At 35.7% G+C, this 21,591-nt stretch overlaps 1 protein-coding gene across 4 annotated transcripts in view; it reads right to left on the bottom strand.

Annotated features, from left to right (window-relative positions):
* The window catches only part of LOC114154128 (protein unc-13 homolog B-like), a 139,987-nt gene that overhangs the window by 16,446 nt on the left and 101,950 nt on the right, over positions 1 to 21,591 (bottom strand). For all 4 annotated transcript variants that reach the window (XM_028032937.1, XM_028032938.1, XM_028032939.1 and 1 more), the window contains 10 exons: positions 21,327 to 21,395; positions 20,490 to 20,579; positions 20,062 to 20,202; positions 18,614 to 18,864; positions 17,870 to 17,955; positions 14,055 to 14,181; positions 12,850 to 12,946; positions 10,279 to 10,422; positions 6,887 to 6,964; positions 6,658 to 6,735 (listed from right to left, as the gene is read on the bottom strand). In XM_028032937.1, the coding sequence (XP_027888738.1) occupies positions 6,658 to 6,735; positions 6,887 to 6,964; positions 10,279 to 10,422; positions 12,850 to 12,946; positions 14,055 to 14,181; positions 17,870 to 17,955; positions 18,614 to 18,864; positions 20,062 to 20,202; positions 20,490 to 20,579; positions 21,327 to 21,395 (1,161 nt within the window). The remainder of the gene's footprint in view (positions 1 to 6,657; positions 6,736 to 6,886; positions 6,965 to 10,278; positions 10,423 to 12,849; positions 12,947 to 14,054; positions 14,182 to 17,869; positions 17,956 to 18,613; positions 18,865 to 20,061; positions 20,203 to 20,489; positions 20,580 to 21,326; positions 21,396 to 21,591) is intronic.

Here is a 21,591-nt window from a genome sequence, read left to right as displayed (position 1 = left end):
AGGACACGTGTGTGTGTGAGCCAGAGCTTCTACTGTACATCCTCTCACACACTCTAAGCAAAAACAACATGCTGGCGGCCATCTTGTTCTATCACTTTCAGAAAGTTCACTGACCTTCTCCTAAAACAAAAACTAATCAATAATGATTGATAGACTGATATGAAAAGTTTATATCGTGCAAATTTTTTTCAGCCATACTGTCTACCCCAAAAACCAGCTAAAGATTTGTGAAACACTATCAGGATGAGGAATTAGAAGCACAAACAAACCTTTTCCTTTTTGGTTTCGGTCTGAAAAGAGATTGAAATATATACATACAAAAAAACAAAATAGAAAATTGTTCAAATCTTAAATAAAACCAATAAAAACCAATAGAGTCTAATGTAAATGTCAAGTTATTCTGTTTATGGCTCACCTTCTCTTCGTCAAGCTTTTGACCAAAGAAAGGAAGAACAGAAAAACATGACAGTTTAAATAAAGATAAGAGGAGGGAAATGGATTAGGGAGAGCAACTATCCTGCAGCTTTTGGATGCAATTCTTGCCAAAACGGCTGAATGGAAGCAGCCATTAACCTGATCCAGCTGCAGAAGAGACACATCTGAAAGCTGCAGGACAGCGGCGCACGGAAACAAGAGACTTGGTCAACACAGGAAAAACGAGGATAATAATGAGCCAATGGGAGGATTTCCATGAGCAGCAAAGGTTTGTTAAATAAATGAAGATGGAAATAAGGATGCAAGTTATCGATTAATGAGCAAGTGTTATCGATTGACTAGATATTGATTGATAAGCGGACATTTTCTTAAAAACCTTTTTACTCTTGTATTTAAAAAATCATGAAATTTCAACATTATTTTGGAATAATGTTGTATTTTCACATCCTCGCCTTCGTAGCAAATAAGTAATTTTTTGTTGAGAAGTTAACGCTGCTCCATCAGGCAGCTCGGTTGAAGGAAGCGCAATTAGAAGGAAAACGTTAATGAGTTTGTCGAGTTTTTATTTGAAAGAAGAAACGCATAAAGCGCCTTGTTATGGAAGATTAGGGCCCCTAAACAGAATTTGAATTTTTTGTCAGACTACTGAGATTGAAGCAAAAATTTCGAGAAAAACAAACAGAATTCAGATAAAAATTGGATTTCTGAGATTATACCCAATATTTGGAGAAGAAAGTGAATTCCGAGAAAAAAGTCAAAATTGTGAGGAAAAAAAGCTGGAATTAGTTTTATTTAGAATTTATTTCCTGGTTCCTGTTCTGTTATGGCTCCGCCATCTTTGTTTCTGTATCAACTGGCTCCAGTTAAGGACGACCAGCGTCGCCCTCTGCTGGACGGCAGCCTAACTAAATACGTAAAGGTCTAAACGGACATTACCAGCTAATCAGTTGCATCTAATTTTAATCTAATAAACCATTAATCGATAATTAATCCTAAGTGGATTAATTGTTTGCATTCGCAGTAAGAGACCAAACAAAGCAAACCTTCTCCTGCTCGTCTTCGCTCTCATCATAAGCTGAGGAGTCGTCCTACAGGAGGGCAGATAACAACTGCTCTAATCACAAAACAAACTAAAATCTATTCAATTCAACCAGATTTCACCAACAGCCATGGGCTCAGTGATAAAACATTAAAAGGAAACTCCTAAAGTCAGGTTTCTTCTAACACTATGGGAGACATTCTGTGCTCAAAAGAAAAAGTTTGAAATATCTCAAATGTTTGGTTTCCACTTCAGCTCCCTCTTCAGTCATCTGACTGCAGCAGCCAGAAACCCACATCTTTTCTCTGAGATAGAATAAAATATGTCTGGAAACTCCATGTAACAGCAGGAAGCTGATCTTTTTAATTTATTTTGTCTTTTTGACGTCTATAAATGAGCACAGCTGCAGTTTCCTGCTCTGATGGGATTCTTTGTCTTTCAACTCAAACAGAAAGGATCACTATAACAAAGAACAGCTCAAAAAACGTATCGGGAAAAAGTTTAATGCGTTTTCTCACTTATTTCAGAAAGTGAAACTCATATTTTATTGATTAATTACAGAAAAAGGCTGCAAAATACAATTGATTATTCTGATTATTAAATTGGCACATTCCGCAAATTCATTTAAGCCTTTCTTTATTCAATATTAGAAATCTAACCAAGTCTAGTTTCTAATTCAAATATTTTAGTAAACTTCAAATAAGGCAAAACTAACTTACAAGTAACTTTTCAGCTAAATATACTTGTTTAAGTGTAAGTCAAGTTTAAGTCAATTAGTTATTGTTTAAGTAAAAAATTCCTTAATAATGATGAAAATGTTCTATTTCCATTAGTAGATTTCACTTACAAGATGCGAAAAATGTCTTGTTATAAATAAAATTAGAACTTTTAATCAATATTAAGAAAATATTTACATAAAACAAGCTCCTTTTTGTTGCTGAAAAGCTACTTGCAAAACAGTTTTGTTTTACTGTAAGTGTACTAAGATATATTAGAAATTAGACCAAAAACACTTGGAAAGATTTTCTTTTATTCAAATCTGAGTCTCACTCTGTGAAATAAGTTAGAAAAGTTACTGAACTTTTTCACAACATTTAACATTTTCAGCTGTTTTTGTACACAAAACGCAGCGGCCCGACCGACCTTCTTCTCTTTGTTGTCAACCTGCGACGGGACAGCAGAGCAGAGAGAGCGGGCAGAGTTACAAACTGCTCTCTTTAGATGACATGCCACAAATAAAAACATCCGACACAGGCTGGCACAATTCTACAGAACTAAAAAAGGACTCTCTCTCTTTTTTGTTTTGTTAGAGTTATTCTGATATTAAAGTTAGAATAAAGGTCAAACTTCTGATGAAAGTTAAAATTTAGAGGAAAAAGTGAGAATTCTGAGATCAAAGGCAGAGTAATGAGAAAAAGATTTAACTTTTTCTTTTCAGTAGTCTTCAAAATGTTTCTCCATCACAAACTCCCAAATCCCAGTTTCCAGTTTTCAGCCATTTTGTGTTAAAAAAAAAACTTTTATCACACAAAAAAATCTAAGAAAATGTTTAACTGGGGGTTTGACTTAATGGTTTGTGCAGTAAATATTTTTGTGTGTATTTATTTATTAAGAAGCATGAGCACTTATCAAAACAACTAAACAAAGTGAATGTTTTAAAGTGGCCTAGTCAAAGTATGAACTTCAAATTCAACTCAATTGAAACCTTACATGTGTCTGAATTAAAACAATTTTGAAAGAAGAAATGAAGCAACATAAAAGACTCACAAACACCTGTGAGTCTTTTCAAAGTTCTCCGTTTGACTTTCACGTTTTTAATGAGTACATTTCCACTAAAGAAATACTCGTATACTAAAATAAATACAAGTAATTTGTTTTGGGGGAATTACTTTTTAACTTAAGCTCAGATTTAGTTTAAAAACAGAATCTAAAGTAAAAAATAGAGAATATACGGCCTAAATACTCTTAAAAGTAAGATTTTTCCAAAAAGTTACTCAGGTAAATGTAACTAGTTACTGCCCAACTCTGTTGCCTTTGCTTTAGTCTTACCTCAGATCCCCCAGAGTCTGAGCAGCCAGACTGACATTTGGTAGAATAAAAATAAAAAAAACATTAAGAAATGAAACTAAATAAAATAATCAAAGAAATGAGTCAGTAATTAAAGAAAACGAAGAGCTCAGTGATCTTCTCACCTTAGAGTCCTGAGACTGAAGGCGGTGAAGATTTAAACCAAAGGAACCAAACAAAGATGGTTATTTTAAAACATAAAGACCACGAAAAAGAGCAAAACTGAAAGCAGGTTTTTATTTTCTGCTACTTCCTACCCACCATGCCATCTTCTCCTTCGTTATCGCTAACGGCCTGCTGGCAACAAGCGAATGGGAAATAACAGGAAATAACGTGGAATAACAGGGAATATCGGGAAATAACAACAGAAAATAACAAGGAATAACGGGAAATAACGAAGAATAATGGGAAATAACGGAGAATAACAGGGAATAACGGGAAATAACAGAAAATAACGGGGAATAACGGGAAATAACAACAGAAAATAACAAGGAATGGGAAATAACAGGAAACAACGGGGAATAACGGGAAATAACAACAGAAAATAACAAGGAATAATGGGAAATAACAGGAAACAACGGGGAATAACGGGAAATAACAGAAAATAACGGGAAATAACAACAGAAAATAACAAGGAATAATGGGAAACAACGGGGAATAACGGAGAATAACGGGGAATAACGGGAAATAACAGAAAATAAAGGGGAACAGCAGGGAATAACGGGAAATAACGGGGAAGGCAGAGAATAACAGAGAATAACGGGGAATAATGGGAAATAACAGAAAATAACGGGAAATAACAGAATAATGGGAAATAACAGGAAATAATGTGGAATAAACGGAAATAACGGGGAATAACAGGAATAATGCGAGATTTAAACAGAGACAAATGAAAACAGACAAAGAAACGTAAATATAGAGGAATGAGTCCATGTGGAGATCTGATGAGTAACAGAAGTTAAATACATCCATCCATCAGTTCATCCATCCATCGCTACATCCATCCATCCATCCATCCATTACTAAAAATAAATGGTCTATTTCAGAGAAACAAATATCTATTATTTATAAATTTTATTACATCTTCAGAGGAGAAGAATAATCTAGATTAGCGCCTTTATAACGAATTAAAACTATTTTATTAATTAGACGGGCAACAGTTTAATGCAGTAACCAGTTTATGTCACCAGGTGGCATAGTTGAGTCATGAGGGGAATGTAACCTGAACTACATTCATGATGACATGAAATGTTGGAAATACAATGGAAATGTTTAAATAAACCAAGATTGCATCAACAGTGTAGCTGTTTTGATTTAGGTTTTCTGATCTTGAAGCATATTTTCTTCTCATTTATGCAACAAAAACCTTGAACTTGGTAGCGTTTAAGGAGATGTAAAGTTTCCGTTGTGACTGTGTTCGTTCAGAGCACTTGGCTCTAATTTTGACTCATAGTGAATAAAAACGTTAGTTTTTCACAGGCGTCCCTGAGCTCCACCTCGTACGTCACCTTTGACCTTATGGAGTAAAAATAGCAACACTCCTCATTATTAATATGCTTCTGGACAGGATTAATATGAAATATATATAATAGGTTTGACCCATGGAGCAAAACGTTTTAGCTTAAGAACAAAGGACGTACATCTTTATCTCTGACTGTATCGGCAATTTAAAAACTGGTTTTAAATAATAAAACAACAAATTTAACATATTTACTAAAAAAAATGATAATAATACATACTGTATATATTTATATATATTATATATTTGTGTAATTTTAAAATAAAACTGCATCTCGATGTTCTTATTGATAAAAGTTGAGTTTTCTGATCATCCTGCTTTGAAAAAAACGATTCAAATAAATAATTAAAACTCCAAATTAATAATTTTATGTAAACTTCTGACAACTGTACCTTCATATAACATTTCAAACACAAAATGAAAAACTCAGTTTATCCATAAAACCCACCTCTTCATCGCATTCGTCAGGTTCCTCCTCCTCATTCTCAAGCTTTTTGGAAAAACACGCAGCAACGGATCAGTTGGAACGGGAATTTTTTTGGTTTGTTTTTTATTCGTAGGGAAAAGAGGAATTGTCAGAAAGAGGAAGAGGAGTCTAAAAATATCCGAACATACAGACTGCAGGGAGGGAAAAGGTTTATCTTCCCACTGACAGGAGGAAGGAGGGTGAGAGAAAATTCAGACGTACCCTCTCCTCCTCAGCTGTTAACTGCACAGGAGCAAAGAATCAGCATTACTTCTGACATAAAGTTACTATTTTAAACCTCCAGCTTTTATATTTATGCTAACAAGACTTAAAATTATGAAAAGGTTTCTTCACTTTGATATCCGAAGAAGAGATTAGCATTTTCTCTGAACATTCAAAGCTTCACTGCAGAAACACAAAAACTTTCCACATATTTTTGTTTAGTTTTTAGTGTAAACATCTTAGTACATTTGAATTAAGATAAAACTAACTTAGGAGGTTGTTTTAGGTCACTAATTCCTTAAGAATTATAAAAAGTACTACTTCTACTTGCTGAAAAGTTATGTGTACGATATTTTTGTCTTATTTCAACTGTACTAAGATATTTTCACTAGAAACTAAACTAAAACACTTGGTAAAATTTTGAGGATTTGCAGTGTAACACCTGCTGACCAGTAGTGGGCACACTTCCACTGATCCGCTAATTTTGCATTTAGCGCTTTAGCATTTTTGCTAACATTGAAAAACATTTAGCGAACTTAGCTTTCCATAAATAATGTTTTCTGGAAAAACCCTAAACCGCTAATTTATTTGGCTGTTTTGTAAACTTTCAGCTAAATAAAGTTTGATGTTTTGGTTATCAATTATTAGTAATACATTGTTCCCCCAGGAACCGCCATCTTGGTAGGCTGCATGTCCGTCTTAGCTTGCAGATAAAAGTTATTAGCTAAGCTAATTTGGCTAGTTCTGCAGTAAGCACTACAGTAAATATCACTGATATTTATCTTAGTATTACACAGATGGAGTCAAAAAAGTAATTTAATAATTCCTCCAGTGAAATCTGGATTTGAAGAAGACATTCAAGTCGTTTCAGATCTGTGAGTTAATGGTAGCAAAGGATTGTGTTGTTACCTGTTTTGCTCCCATTGACTCGAACATCTTCTCCAGCAGGACCCTCATCTGCTGGACGTTGTTCATCAACACACAGGGCTGCAGCAAAACACAAGAGACGACTGATTTAGAAATAAAATAACAAAAACAGACCAATCAAGTGATCAAGGCAAAGGAAAGAGAATAAAATCAGGTAAGCTCAAGCTCAAAGAACCACAAATGTTATAGTTGTATAACAGAAGCTACTCACTATCTTCTCCTTCTCACAGTAGGATGGAAAGCTCTTGGCCAGAACCGCACAGTACTGCAGCAGAACCTTGGTGATGGTCTGTGGAAACCCAAAAAACAAGAGAAAACACTTTGGGATATACTGGAGATTCTAAATGTTGGCATCTTTTCCTTTCAGAAAATAATAATGTTGCTTCATGAAGCTTGATTTTTTTCATCCAATCAGCACATTCCTTGGAAGAAAAGGAGCCAATCAGAAGCAACAAGTCCAAATATTCCAGGAAGCGAAATAACAAAACAAAACTATACATAGTACACTAGAATTTTGCAGCCTAATACAGAGTAGTTAAGCAAACAAATACGTTTACTTTGTGCATTTCAGGAAACATTTCTATAATTCTTGATCTTTTCTGTAACGCTGCTCAGTTCTGCCTACTTTGAGCTTCTTTCAGAATGATGATTTTAGGGGATCTGTCACTTTAAATTCAAATGAGCTGCTCAACTCAGCCTTTAAACTTGCACATGAAAATGGCAACAAACAAATGCGCAAACCGTACATCTTTGAAAAGCATAAGTGGAGCCTCCTTCACAGCCAACAAGAATGCAGCAAGCATTTCCTGGATGGTAAGTCGACAACAAAACACTTTTCTTTTCCAGTAGCCATTGTGCAGCGTACCAGCTGTCTAAGCATGCTGGAGCTCAGCTGGGGTTGCTAGGTAACAGACTGGGCTTGGCTGGGGTTGCTAGGTAACGGGCAGTGCCTTCTGATTTGTGATGTTACATTCTAGCGGTTTTTCAAACGGCTCATTTTCCAGACACCAATAAGAATTATAAACTTATTGACAAATGAAACCCATGTGGGTGGTTATTTCTAAGTGGTTGGTCTGTTTTCAGAAGCAGTAAAAACCCAAATGGAAGAATTCAAACATGGAAAATGTGAATTTTGCAAAATAGACCCGCTATAAAGACCAACATCTACTCCTTTGATTATGAATTAATTTATGTTTTCTGTGCGTTTTCTTCTTTTCTTTCTAACTACTATAATTCATTTTGTTCTTTCGGTGCATCCTGTTTTAAAATGCTATATAAATAAACAATGTGAACACTGAACTTTTCTAAGCTAAAAAGCCAATAAGTTATTGGAGCAGCATGAGGTTATTTTGACTTTTGAACAGATCCAGACTCCATATTATCCCAGAAATTACTCTTAGACAGCAAAGAAAAAAGCTTGGATGCTTATCCAAAGTTGTTTTTTGTTATAAAAATGCAGATTTCAGAATAAAACATTCAAACAAAAGGTCAAGAAAATGTTAACGAGCGAGGTTGCACAGAACACTCTCTCCTGGTGAGAAATCCTAAATGTCACATTTGTTTACGCCCAAACCTCCGTCGGCCACATTTTTAAGAAGTCAGCGGTTTAATTTACGAGTTAAGACGGGAGCTTATGGACAGGAAGGACCACAGTTGTGCCGTTTTCCCCTCAGAGCATCCAGAACGCGCTGTGACAGATTTCCCGGCATTCTGCTGACTCAGCTGGACGGCGGGCTCATGCATTAAACATTTGAGCCGTTAGCAGCCTGCAGTACGTCCCTCCGTCTGTCTGTCTGTCTGTCCAGTTAGACCTCCCTGCTGCTGTCTCTGCTGTCATAAAGATGAATAACTACTGTTATCTAGATGAGGGTAAGAGAGACAACGCTGATGGAACTAGTGCCAAAAAACGTTTGCAAAGCAAATCAGAGACAAAAAGGGATAAACAAACAGGGGGATTTTAAAAAATCATAAGTGGAGCGGAATAAAGAGAGAAGTCATTCACTGGCAGGGGACAGAGCGATGGCTACATTAGCCCTTCTTTACGTAATGAGTCCCACATCAATCCAGCCTTAAGGGCCATTAGTTTTAATGGAAATGCCTAAAAGGTGTGAAACTACAGTAGATCTGAGTATAACAGAAATGTTAAACTGTTGGTTTGGGTATTTTACATGAACAACTGGTGTGAGGAGGTGAAAAATGACCATAATCTGCAGCGGGGGAGCAATTTTAGGTGAAAAAATCAACACACCTCTTCGTCAGAGGTGATTGGAGAGAGCCCACTTTTTTAAAGTTTTTATATTTCCATTTGAGTCTCAAATGCTTCTAAACACAAACCAAGCGCTTAAAAAAGAAAAAAAACATGCAGTCATTTTCTGGCAAAACCTTTGTGTTTTCTGGTGTCTGGAAAAGGAGCTGTTTCAAAAACCTCCTGGTTATTAAGTCATAATCGAGCATTACCTAGCAACCCCAGCCTAGCCCAGCCCATCACCTAGCAACCAAAAGCAGATCTCCAACACGTTTGGTCAGCTGGTTTTACTTGTATGTGCTGTACAATGGCTGCTGGAAGAGACAAGTGTTTAGTTGGTCACTTACCATTCAGAAACCACTTAATGCATTGTTGTTGGTTGTGCAGGAGGCTCCACTTCTGCTTGTCAAAGATCTGTGGTTGTTTAATTGCACAATTGTTTGCAGCCATTTTCTCTTGAGAGCATAAAAGTTGAGGCCAGCAGCAGCTTAATTGGATTTCAAGTGACAAATGGCCCTAAACAACTCAAAATGCCAGAACTGATCAGATTAAAATCTTTTTATCTAATAGTGATTCACGAAAGAATAAAAGGTCACCTTTGTCATCATGTGAGCAAATATTTGCTAAATCGGCACAAACTGTTTAAAAAAGGCGCCTGCATGTAGCAAACATTTGCATCATGTTGACACAGACGTCTTTCATGAGTTCAGAATAATAATTTTCAGCCATTATTTAAAGATTTACTGTGTCTGGCTTCTTCAGCAGCAGAATTACCATGAATGCTGTAAAAGTTGGATACAATGTGACTTAACAGACTGCAGACAGAATGAAAACAATCGAATATGTGTCCATTTAGCTCCAGATGTGGAAGTGGGACAAATCAAACTTTTTGGGGTGAAAAGATCCAAATTGGGTAATTCAGACTGCCACGAAAAAGTCAAATGCAGGTTGAATTTGGGCAAAGAAAAAAGGGAATTGGGTTGCATTTCCCTGCTTGTTATATTTTGCCACAGACAAAAGAGAAATCCTCCAACCACTAAAAGTTGCAATCAGTGTCTTCTTTTGAAGTTTATGAGTCATTTCCTTGGCGTGGTGCCCCCACAGGCGGGGAGGGGAACAGGTTTTTCAAATGGTTTGGTTCATTTGACACAGAGCAGTGTGAAAGTGAACTGCAGCAGCTGAAAATGTAACAAAAGTTGCAACTTTGTCCCCAATCCTGCTCCGACACAGCTGGATCAAATGGTTGAGTTAACCGTTCAGGGCAGATGCGTGGTAAGGAGCTGGTGATCTGAGCACCGCATGTAAAAGCTGCAGCACTCTATAAGACTGGAGTTGAGCTCAAATCTCATTACCCTCACCTTGGCGAAGCGTCTGTTATACTGGGCCACCACTGTGGGATCGGGACAGTCCAGTTTTTTGATGATCTCAAAGCTCTGGTTGAGCTGAGTGAAGATGTCCACCACTGAACTGGAGAACAGAACGTGCTCCGACGTCTGCTGGAACTGCAGGAAGAGTCAGAAGACGACACATTTCTGTAACTACAGACAAACAGCTGCTCCACATCTGCTCTGAGACAATCTAATCGCTGCACTTACAGTATTGAGTGTCGCTATAAAGGAAGTCATCAGATGGGCGGATAAGCTAGCTAAAATGCTAATTGTACCCAGATAATTAGAGAGTCAAATTTCTGGCTTCTGCTGTTGGTTCCTTTCAGTTCTCACAGCAAAAACACAAAATATTACCAATTTGTGGTCCAGATTCTAGTGCAAATATCGTAATACTCTGGAAATAAGACAAAACTAACTTACAAGTAATTTTTCAGCACAATATATGAGCTTGTTTTAAGAAAATAATTCTTTAATATTGATCAATTAAAAAGTAATGGTTTCATTGGTAGATTATTTCACCTATAATATCAGAAAAATGTTTTGTAAGTAAATCTACCAACAGGACTGGAACTTTTCATCAATATTAAACAATTATTGACTTAAAACAAATCCTTGTACCGTTCAGAAAAGTTACTTGTAAATGAGTTTTTTCTTATTTAAAGATATTTTCTCTGGTAACTAGACCAAAAATACTTGGTAAGATTTTGAATTTTTTGCAGTGCTCTAACTCTTAAGACATCACAGGTGGTTTTCAAAGAAATTGACGAGATCAATGACATATAAATGGCATCATATTGTTTCACTCAAAGTATTTTTACTACATCATTATTTAAAAATGATAAAGAAATCTGACATGAAAAACAGAGTATCTATTAATTTAAAAGAGGTTTAATATATATTTTTATGAAATACTTCTTACTAACTCGTGTCATTTGGTAATTATAAATCAAAGCAAGTGAAAATCTCACGCGGAGTCCCTCAGGGCTCTATTCTCAGTCCACTTTTGTTCAGCATCTACACAATTTGACCAGCTCAGATTATGAAGTTCAACATAATCTCTTGTAATATATATTATATATGCTGATGACATACAGTTTTATATTTCCGTGTCACCACTTGAACCAGATATATATACACCAAATAAAAAGACACATACATTTTTCCCTCACTGTCTGCAGTTAAACTTGTCTTGTTTTAGGTAAGTTAGAATTACCCAAATCACTTGTATTTGTTAAATATCAAAAAACTTTGCGAGAATTTTTTTTAGAGATTATTGGATCCATTTATTTGATGTGTATTGATCATTGATGATTTCACTCTATAAAATGTAATGTTTGCTCTCTAATTAGTGACTGCATGTTTGATTTACCTTGTTGCTGAAATGCAACAAGGTAAATCAAACTTTATTGATTCATAATGGGTTCAACAAAACAAAATCAAAACCTAAAGTGTTCAGTGTTAAACTTTTGCTTTATTAGAGTGAACTCCAGCCTCTCAATGCCAAAAGGCTCTGGACAAAAAGTGCAGCTTCTGAAGAAACCAAGAGCTCAACAGACAGCGCTTGTCCATCATCCTGTAAAACTGGGTTCTCGGTGGCCAAAAGAAGCGCCGGCTGAACCTGAATCAATAAAACGATCCAGGAGGGAGTCTGTGACCTCGAGGTCATCAGACAGAAGCTGTAAATTAACTGCTTCTGTTCTGCTGCTGCACTCAGGGTCCAATTCAGCAATCTGATAAGAAACTCTGAAGAAGACAGTCTCAGTGTCGGTCCAGCTGCCGGAGGCAACGAGAACCAAAACTAACGTGTTTGGTGTGAAAACTGGATTTGCTTTCAGGGAAATGACCTGGAAGAATCCTGCTGTTTCTCCCCTTTTTAGATTTATATTTTCATCCATCGCTGTCAGTCTGTCATACGTTCACCTTTAGACACCAGCTTCACACTTAATTTTACTCTCAAATCAAAAACTGAGACCATTTTGAACTATAATAAGATTAATTTTCTAAACATTTAACAGTGGAGTTGGAATACATTTTAAATATCCAAAATAGGTAAACAAAACATCCAAAACAACAGTAATTAAAATGGATTATGAAGTTTCTGTAACCAATAATAACAGGCAAAAGAGGCAGGTAGTGCAGCGTTTTGCAGACTTTTCAACGACATTAAAAGGAGAGCATCTCTTTAACAACTGTTGTTCTAATGAATATTATCACACTCATTTTAATTTATCATTCCATTAATTGATTCATTGCTTATTGTGACAGGCTAAGTCACAATAAGATCTGGAATGATCAAAATTAGAACTACTTTTTTAAAGTTTGTTAGTGTATCAGTTTTTCTGACCCCTAGATTAATTTATTTGATTAAAAAAGTTGAGTGTTTAAGCTTCACCGCATTGAGTTTTGCAGTAAGAAGCGACATGCATGAGGCCAATCTTGTGGTTCAGTTCGTAGGACAGAAACATTGTTGAATTACAGTTTGTGGAGCAAGTTAAATGTTTTTAATTAGTTATAGTTGCTTTTTATTAAATGAAAACTCACCCCTTCTCTCTTGTCTCTCTCCAGAGCTCCGGACATGAACTCCATCGACACCTCCTCGTTCTCGGCCAACCAGGCCAGAACAAACTGGAGGAACCACCTGCAAAAACGCAGACAGAACAAATGAAAGACGTCTCACCACCTTTACTAATAAAGATGTCCTGAAGACAGGGGGGAACCTTCCCAACCTACCACCAGGTAGAAAGAAAGGTTGATCCATTGAAAGAAAATTATGACGCTGCAGTGATATTTACCTAAAGTGGACATATTTTGCAAAATTCACATTTTTGTACTTCCATCGGGGTTTGTACTGCTTCTAATATCAACCCAAGTGCTTAAAAACCCCACAAAGCCAGTTTTGGTAATAGGTTTATGTTTGTTAGAGCCTAGGAAGTGAGCCATTTCAGAAAACTCTGGAGTGTAAATGCACCGTTACCTAGCAACCCCAACAGAATTCCGCACGTCACCTAGCAACCCAATCTGAGCCCCAGCTTGTTTGGTCAGCTGGTTTTATCACTGCATGCGCTGTACAATGGCTGCTGGAAAAGACAAGCGTTTTGTTGTTGACTTACCATTTAGAAACCACTTTCTCCAATCTTGTTGATTGTGCAGAAGGCTCTACTTCTGCTTTTCAAAGCAGTACTGATATACATTGTGCATCTGTTTGCAGCCATTTTCACTACCAAGTGTAAACGTTGAGTTTGGGTTATTGATTTAAAGTGACCAAGAGGCCCTAAAACAGCTCAAAATGGCAGAACTGAGCAGATAAGTCTCTTTCACAATGATTTTGTGCAAAACAATGTCTGAACATGATTTTTAAACCCCCATAAACCTATCCTAACCTATTTAAAGAGGCATAAGAGGACATCTTTAATGTCGTACTCTTCACCCAGTCTAAAGAAGTTGTTGAAATGGCTAAAGACTTTAGCACTGTGTGACATCTGCTATTCAGTAGCTCAGTATTTCCTGTAGTTTGGGAAGGAGCATTGATAGGATTGTAGAAAGACAAAAGCTAGTAGGGCAAACATTTGCTTAGTTCAGAGTGAATTCAAACCCAGAACCATCTTGTAGCGAGGCAGCAGCAGTGCTAACAGCCGCTCCACTGTGTAGCTCGATACGCAGCACATTGGGGACAAATTAAACAATCGATCAGAAATCGATGGGGAGGAGCTTCCCTTTGAAATAGGGGGAAAGGAAGAGCGTCTTACGCGGAGTATTCAGGCACAGCGTCTGCGAAGGCGGGCAGCTCCTTCACGTACTCGTTGTACAGCCACTTGACTTTGAAGTGCAGGTTCATGTAGTCTGAAGACTTACACAGCTTATGGTTCTCATGCTCTGAGAAAGAAAAACAGAAAAATTATACAAATTAAACAAAGAAAACAGCTTAAAGCTGCAGCAAAAGACCTGTTTTTATCAGAACCAATCCATATAAATTAACCCCGTCAGACCTGACGTGATATATTTCTGGGATTTTGTCATTTCAATGATTTTTGATACTGATTAGATTCTTATTAATATTGCATTGCTATGAAAGGTGGAGGAGTAAGTGTGTATTTTCCATCAGAAATATAAATTTAAGTTCATGGCAGCCTATCAAACTTGGTCTTGTGATTTTATATATTTTCAGTGATATTATGTGAAGTTATTTTGAAAGTATTTTGCATCATTAAAGTGCAGGATGATTGTAAAAGTTAAATGGACATCAAGAATTGGGGTATATTAGGCAACATTTAATTATTTAGGGTTGCCATGCAAACAAAAAAAGTATCTATAAACATTTTATAGCTTATTTGTGGTTTCACAATCTTTTTATTTTGTTTCATTTTTTAAATTTTAGATATAAATGTTGCCTTTCTTGAACTGCTTATAATTTTTTTATTGTTTTTCTTTATTTTAATGCTGAAGTGGAGTAAAAATGTGTTGTTTTGTTTATTTGCTTAGTTGATAAAAATCAGGTTGAAAGGTTTAAATAGGTGTTGTTGCTGGTTGAATTAAAATAGTTCTGCAAAGAAAAGTGGGCCAAAATTCCTCAACAGTAATAGAAAAACGTATTGCCTATTATTGGAAATGCTTAATGGAGTTGTTGCCACCAAGAGTACAATAGAGGAAAATTATTTTTTCAGATAAAACCTGGTTGGATTTTATTATTTTTTTCCCTTAAGAAGTGAAATCAATTTAAAAACAGCCTTCTGTATCAACATTAACTCTGATATAAAATTGGTGTTTGATCATCTAAAACATGTAAATGGGACAAAAAAGCAGAATAATAAAAATCTGTTTCAGTTTTTCTAAGGCTCTGTAATTACTGGTTTGAACAAACAAGAATAGAGTTTTATCATTTTTAATATAATATTTCGGGTATTATATTAAATTAATTTTATATTAATATTACATTTTAATATAAATATATTTATATAATATATTTATAAATTATAAATATATAATTTATATTTATAATATAAATACTGTATAGTCTGTCTGTTTATCTGCCTCATTTTTTCTTCAAAACAACATTTTCAAATTGAAATATTGAAGAAAAAGACAAGATTACAAGAATTTCTTGAGATAAATGAACAGCCTACTCTTTAATTCAGATTTGCTCTAAGGTATGTTCCTGTTCTAACAACATAAATCTGATTTATAAACACTGAGAGCTGCTGCAAACAGTAACAGCAAAATAAAAATCACACACAAGTTTTTATTTATAAAGACTTTGTTTTGGACTTTCATTCAGTTCATGCCAAACCACCAACACTTAGCCTAAGCTAACCAATACGATTACATTCCTAACTCTAACCCGAGCTTAAAGATGTAAAATGTAACTTTTAGAAAAATATATTTTTTTAAAATATTGAAAGTTTCACCATGTCGGGCAGTATTATATGAGACAGGTAATCTGTGAAAAGATTTAGCGCCTCTGTTTTCTCCCAGTGCTAACTGGAAATAAACAATCAGAGAAAAGAGGCAGGTCTTAGCACTGTCAATCACCGTCCATGTGCTGTTGCTCATCCCCTAACCTGTTTCTCTCTGCTAGCATAGCCTGTTGTGAATGCTAAGGCTGGTTAGCATAGCCACCAATGACGGCAGATAAACAATTTTAGCGTGAAGTTGTTAGCACATTTAGCAGCGAGTACATGAGGTTGATTGACAGCGTTAAGACCTGTGTCCTGGCTCTGATTGGTTGTTTTTGGTCAGGAGCGGTGCATTTCTTCAGACAGCAATAATAGCTTTGGGAGAAGGTGGAGGAGATCGATCTTTCCACAGATTATCTCTCTCATGGTGACAGTTTTAACAAATATGTAAAAAAATATTTTTAATAAAGGTTGCATGGTGCAGCTTTAATTCACACACCGATCCCTAACTTTAATTCATATTTAGGATATAACTTTAGACCCTAAAAGGCTTAGTTTCCACGGAGCGGGATGACACAGGTAGGTGTGCTTCAGTACGCCATTTTGTCTGTTTCCATTGTAAAAGCGGCATGTTTGTGGAAAAAAATGATAAATGCTAAAACACACACACACACACCCCGTCTTACCAGCATAAAAATCAACTCTGCGGATGTGAAATGTGGCAGGAGCTGAGACGGCTACAGAACAATGAGTGAAGCAGAGAGAGTTCAGAGAGCGAGAAGAAAGCGTGATGCATTAACAAACAGAGGAGGATGAATTTATAAAATAACACTGAGATCACACAAATTCAGAACCGGAATAAAATAATAATATCAATAATAATAATATCACTATTTATGAATGATCTAATACTTCAGGATAAAACATGTTGCAGGACTTTCTACAAGTCTCAGTAGAGCTACAGTGAAGGAGCTTTACATTTATAAATAATGTAGGATGAGGAAAGTTTGACTATTTGCTTCAGGAGTTTGAGAAAACACAGAAAGGTTTTATTTAGTCATATTAAATATATGTTTTCATGTAGTTTCAACCCATTACAAGGAGATTCTCAAGACAAAGGCACTTTCACTGTGGCCACATGTTGCTGCATGCTGTTGCTGTCAGTTAGCTGCTAGCTGTTAGCATGACAGCTAGGACAACCTAAAAATCTCTACCGCTCATCAAAAAAGAAAAACTGCCATGACTTAGTAACTAGAGGAAGGCCACAAATCTTGATTTCTAGGCTAATGCTGCTTAGAAACAATTGTTAGCGGCTAGCTACAAAGATTAGCTAGATAAACAAATACTGCTGGTGCGCTAACCCAGTTAGCATCAACTTGTTAAGCTCTCAGAGTGACTGAAAAAACTCCTAAATATTCTGAATATATATTTTATTTTTCTTAGTTTAGTTTTATTTAACCTTTATCTAAACAGGTTGTCTATGACGGCGTATTAGAGCCAATGTACATAGAAAAAAAAGATTAGCCTACATCTCCACCAAAAATCTTGGAAATTTTGAGGTTAATCTTAGAAATTTTTGCCTATTCAAACTCAGATATGTTCTTGTTTCTTCTAGAAAATTAGAGAATTTTTTGGCAGAAATGTTCTTTTTTCTATCTACAATGGCTTTCATATTCTGTCTCATTTTTTAAAAAACATTTAAAAAAGTATGTATTTAATTTGTTTCAAATTTCATTTTAGGGGTTTAATGATAGTAGTCCTTAAAGTTTTGATAAAAACAAATTATTACTTAACTTTTAATCTTTTCTGACTGGTAAAATGACTGACTTGTTTTTTTTTTTACATATTTAATTGGAATGCCAATAAGAGAGGAATAACAATATTTAATGCTAGTTTAACAGCAAATAGATCAGGTTAAGCATGTTAACAATTTTGTATGATAATACCCTGAATATGTTGCATAGAAATAGAAACAATGATAAATGCACTATGATAATATAAACACCTATAAACTATCAGCTACATTGCCTCTAATCTCACCATTGTTCCAGCGATAGTGATCAACTTTATCCAAAACTGAAGGAAATGATGAAGAAGAATGAGAAAAGAGTTGATGATGTGGATTTAGAGGGAAGGATGTAGATGGTACCAACCACTAAACGTGTTTTTACCTTCCAGAGCATATTTCATGTCCTGAGCAAAGAGAGTCCACATGACCTCAGCGCTGACTTTACCCACGTTGAGTTCCTGAGGAAATCTAAAAGGGTCGGAAAGAAACAGCTGAATGTTGACACGTCTAGGGGTGAACAACTGAAGTAGTTTTTGTGTATCTGTGTCACTTTTTGTTCTGAATAATGTGTGTGTGTGTGTGTGTGTGTGTGTGTGTGTGTGTGTGTTGGGACCAAGGTTGTGGAATTCACAGTGTCCCGCTGATCAGGACAGGGAATGTTGCTTTTACTGTGATGCTGATTCATTTTCTTTATTTATGCCATATTTCGGCATTGACTGAGTTTCTGGAAATATAATTTTAACAGTCCCTACATAAGAATCAGACAGAAGTAGAATTCTTTAAGCATCCAGCATGCCGACATGAGTAACTCATCATCAGAGTAGCCAGCATGGCCGAGGATAAAATCATTTTATGTCATCATTGCTGCCATATTTGAGTTACAAAATAATAATCTAAAGACTTCTGATGTAGTCTGATGGACCAACTTTCTCAATAACAAAGTTGAAATGAATGTCAGAAAAATCAAAATTTTTTACTACATTTTATGCATTAAAATCTTGATGTGCTAATTTGAAGTGACATTAAAGAAATTGAATTTACCTTGATCATGAAAGTGTGTGTAAACCTGTTCAGGTGAATGAAAATGAAGAAAATGTGAGCGCTACTCAAAGCGGTCGGTACTGACTGGTTGATGACGGGCGTGTATGAGTTTTTATCTTCCTCGATGATGGACACGATCAGCGTGATGAGCTTCGGCCAGAAGTCCAGGTTCTGGATGCTCGGGCCTTGCTCTTCATGCTGACTCTCCTCTTTTTTCTCCTCTTCTTCCTCCTCCTCCTCTTCTTCTTCCTCCTCTTCTTCTTCCTCTTCACCGTCCTCTGCTTCTCCCTCGGCTTTCTCCTTCTTTTTCTTCTTCTTCTTCTTTTCCTGCTCAGGCTGCAAACAGAAAAATCAATTTGAAAAAATTAGAGTAGTTGAAAAAAGGTGCAATCTTTGTAAAGATGAGACGTTTGGTTAATTTATGCAAAATAAAAAGACAGAGAAACAGGTTTCCACTCATTAACAGACACATACTTCAGAGCAAAGTTGTAAAATATTCAGAGGCGCTGATGGTGACTCTTATTAGTCCATTAGTTTGTGGAGCATCCGTGAGAATAAATTTTACTTCACATAATTATCCTTAAATGCATTTAGAAATACTGAAATGCATCAGAAAATTTTCCAAAACCACTGAAGGTTGTAAAAGTGTTTTATTTAATCTGAAAATATAGACAGAAAGGAACAAATTAAGGATTAAAATAGATCATATTATGGATTATAATAGATCTTATTATTATCTTTTCTCTCATTCTATTATATTTTATTTGTATATTTGATTTTTGTGGTAGAGAAAGATATTTGTGATCATAAGAAATATTATTTATTGTTAATTTGATAAAATAGTATATGTTAATATCAAGAAATATTACACTTTATAATAATAATAATACCAATGTGAACTTACCTTTAGTAATTGACTAAGTATAAATAAAAATGTTACAAAGACTACTAATTATCTAATTTTAATATTTAATTCTCTTCAGCATCAACACTGTAGCCATAATAGTCATAAACATTATCTTAATAGTATAGTTATTATTATTTGATATAAATTTACATTATTAAAACATCATTTAGGGTAATTTATTAATAAAAGCAGAAAAAAATGCTAATTAGAAACTAAAGTAAATAAAAACGGTATGAAAATACACAACAAAAACAATGTATGGTAATAACAACCACAACATATGGGCTAACAAAAGTATAAATTTAAAGACAAAAGTAAAAATAAATAAAAATATAAATGAAACTTATATTTTTATATATAAAAAGATTTAATGTAAATATTTATAAAAATATTTACATTAAATATAAATTTAGACAAACATGTAAATTAATTGGACATATTAATAAATTTATAGTGTCATAAATTATTAGTCTGAACTCTATAAGTCTGATTTATTTTTTATTTTAACAGCTGTACAACCTTCCGGGTCGTATTAGCAGTCGCTCAGTGCGCTAACGGCTCTGCGGATCACAGATGTGAGTAAATGAAGCTGATCGATTAGAAGCTGCAGACCGACTGAAGCTCACCTGTGGGCCGGCAGGCTGGAACTGGCGGCTGAAGAGCTCCAGACAGTTGTTGAAGATGTATTCGTAGGTGGAGTTCAGGCAGGCCTTGACGCAGTCCCGAACCACGTTGGCGGCTCTGGGCGGACTCGGCAGCTCCAGCACCTGAACATCAGCAGACAGTGAGCGGGAGGACGGGCGGCAGCGAACAGAACCAGACAGAAACACTTCATGAAAAGCAACATGGATGCCCAGGCCTGTCGCAATAACTAATGTTGCTGGAGGACAAATTGCCTGAAATGCACAATGTAAGCATATTTGTTTGCTTAACTTCACTCTATTAGGCTACAAAATTCAAGTGCGTCATGTTCTTTTGTGCTAGTCAACAGAGTCCAGCTGTGTTTAATTCATTCACAGCATGAAGCTTCATACATCAGATGTTTTTCTGTCACCTTCATCCTGAAGAAGGTGATGCTGGTGAGAAGATCTACCGTCGATTTCAGGTCGCTGAGTCGAGCCTTGTTGCTGGCTGGGAAGTTATTCTGCAAACAAAAACACACAACATCTCTGGATATCACATTTTATTTAACATTAAAACCAACATCTTTAAGCTTTTTATAGCTGGTAGTGGATAAGATTTAGTAAAAGTCGGCTTATATCGTTTTAAATAGCCATTAAATTGTCATTAAATGCATTTTGTTGTGTATTTGCAGCCTCCCAGAGTGTAGAAGAAGTTTTTTCTGTCTTGGTGCTCTGCAGACATCTTTGTTTTGATTTGGGTCATATTTTTCAATCCATTCAGTTTTCTCTATTCCCTATTACGTTTTTTGATCAAAAACGTTACAGCATTTCCTGTAGAAGAACTAAATAAAGTTTTGGACTTCCAGCTAACATGTTCTGAAAATCCAAAAGACTTAGAAACAACGGACACAACAAAGCAAATAACCCTAAAATGATAAACTTTATTATGGCTGAATATGATGAAGCTCTGCAACCTGGAGGGGGGTGAGGTGTGAAGTCCCACTTTATATAGACCACAAGAGAATGATTTAAATGTGAAAATTAAGGATTTAAAAGAATGATACGCCCAATTAAATTACCTGAATGCAGGTAAGCAAATGTTTTGGAAGACAATGAGAAACGAGTGGAAACAGGAGAGAAAATTTGTAGTTTCCAATTTTATATAGATAATTTCAAACGTATGCATTCTTTTCCCAGAAACTATTTTCCTGTCTTGCATTAAAACCACTTATTTTCATCTGCTGATGATGCCGAAAGCTTCCACTCACTCTGTACATGGAGAGGTCGATTCTCAAAGAGTTGTGCAGCTGATCCAGGAGCTTCACAAAACGATCCCTCTGTTGGAGGAAAACCAAGAGAAATCACAGAAATGTTTCACGGATTCTTAGAGTTGTTTAGTCTGCAAGGAAAATCCATGCATGAGAAACATTGCAGAAATGCAAAAACAGAAAATATCATGAAAGAAAATCTGCAAAATGCAATTCACATGTAATATTCAGATTATGTAGCTATTACAAATAACTCTTTTCTCTA

The sequence above is a fragment of the Xiphophorus couchianus genome, chromosome 12 (assembly GCF_001444195.1).
Source record: "Xiphophorus couchianus chromosome 12, X_couchianus-1.0, whole genome shotgun sequence".
Taxonomy (NCBI): domain Eukaryota; kingdom Metazoa; phylum Chordata; class Actinopteri; order Cyprinodontiformes; family Poeciliidae; genus Xiphophorus; species Xiphophorus couchianus.
This window is presented reverse-complemented; position numbering and strand designations above follow the sequence as displayed.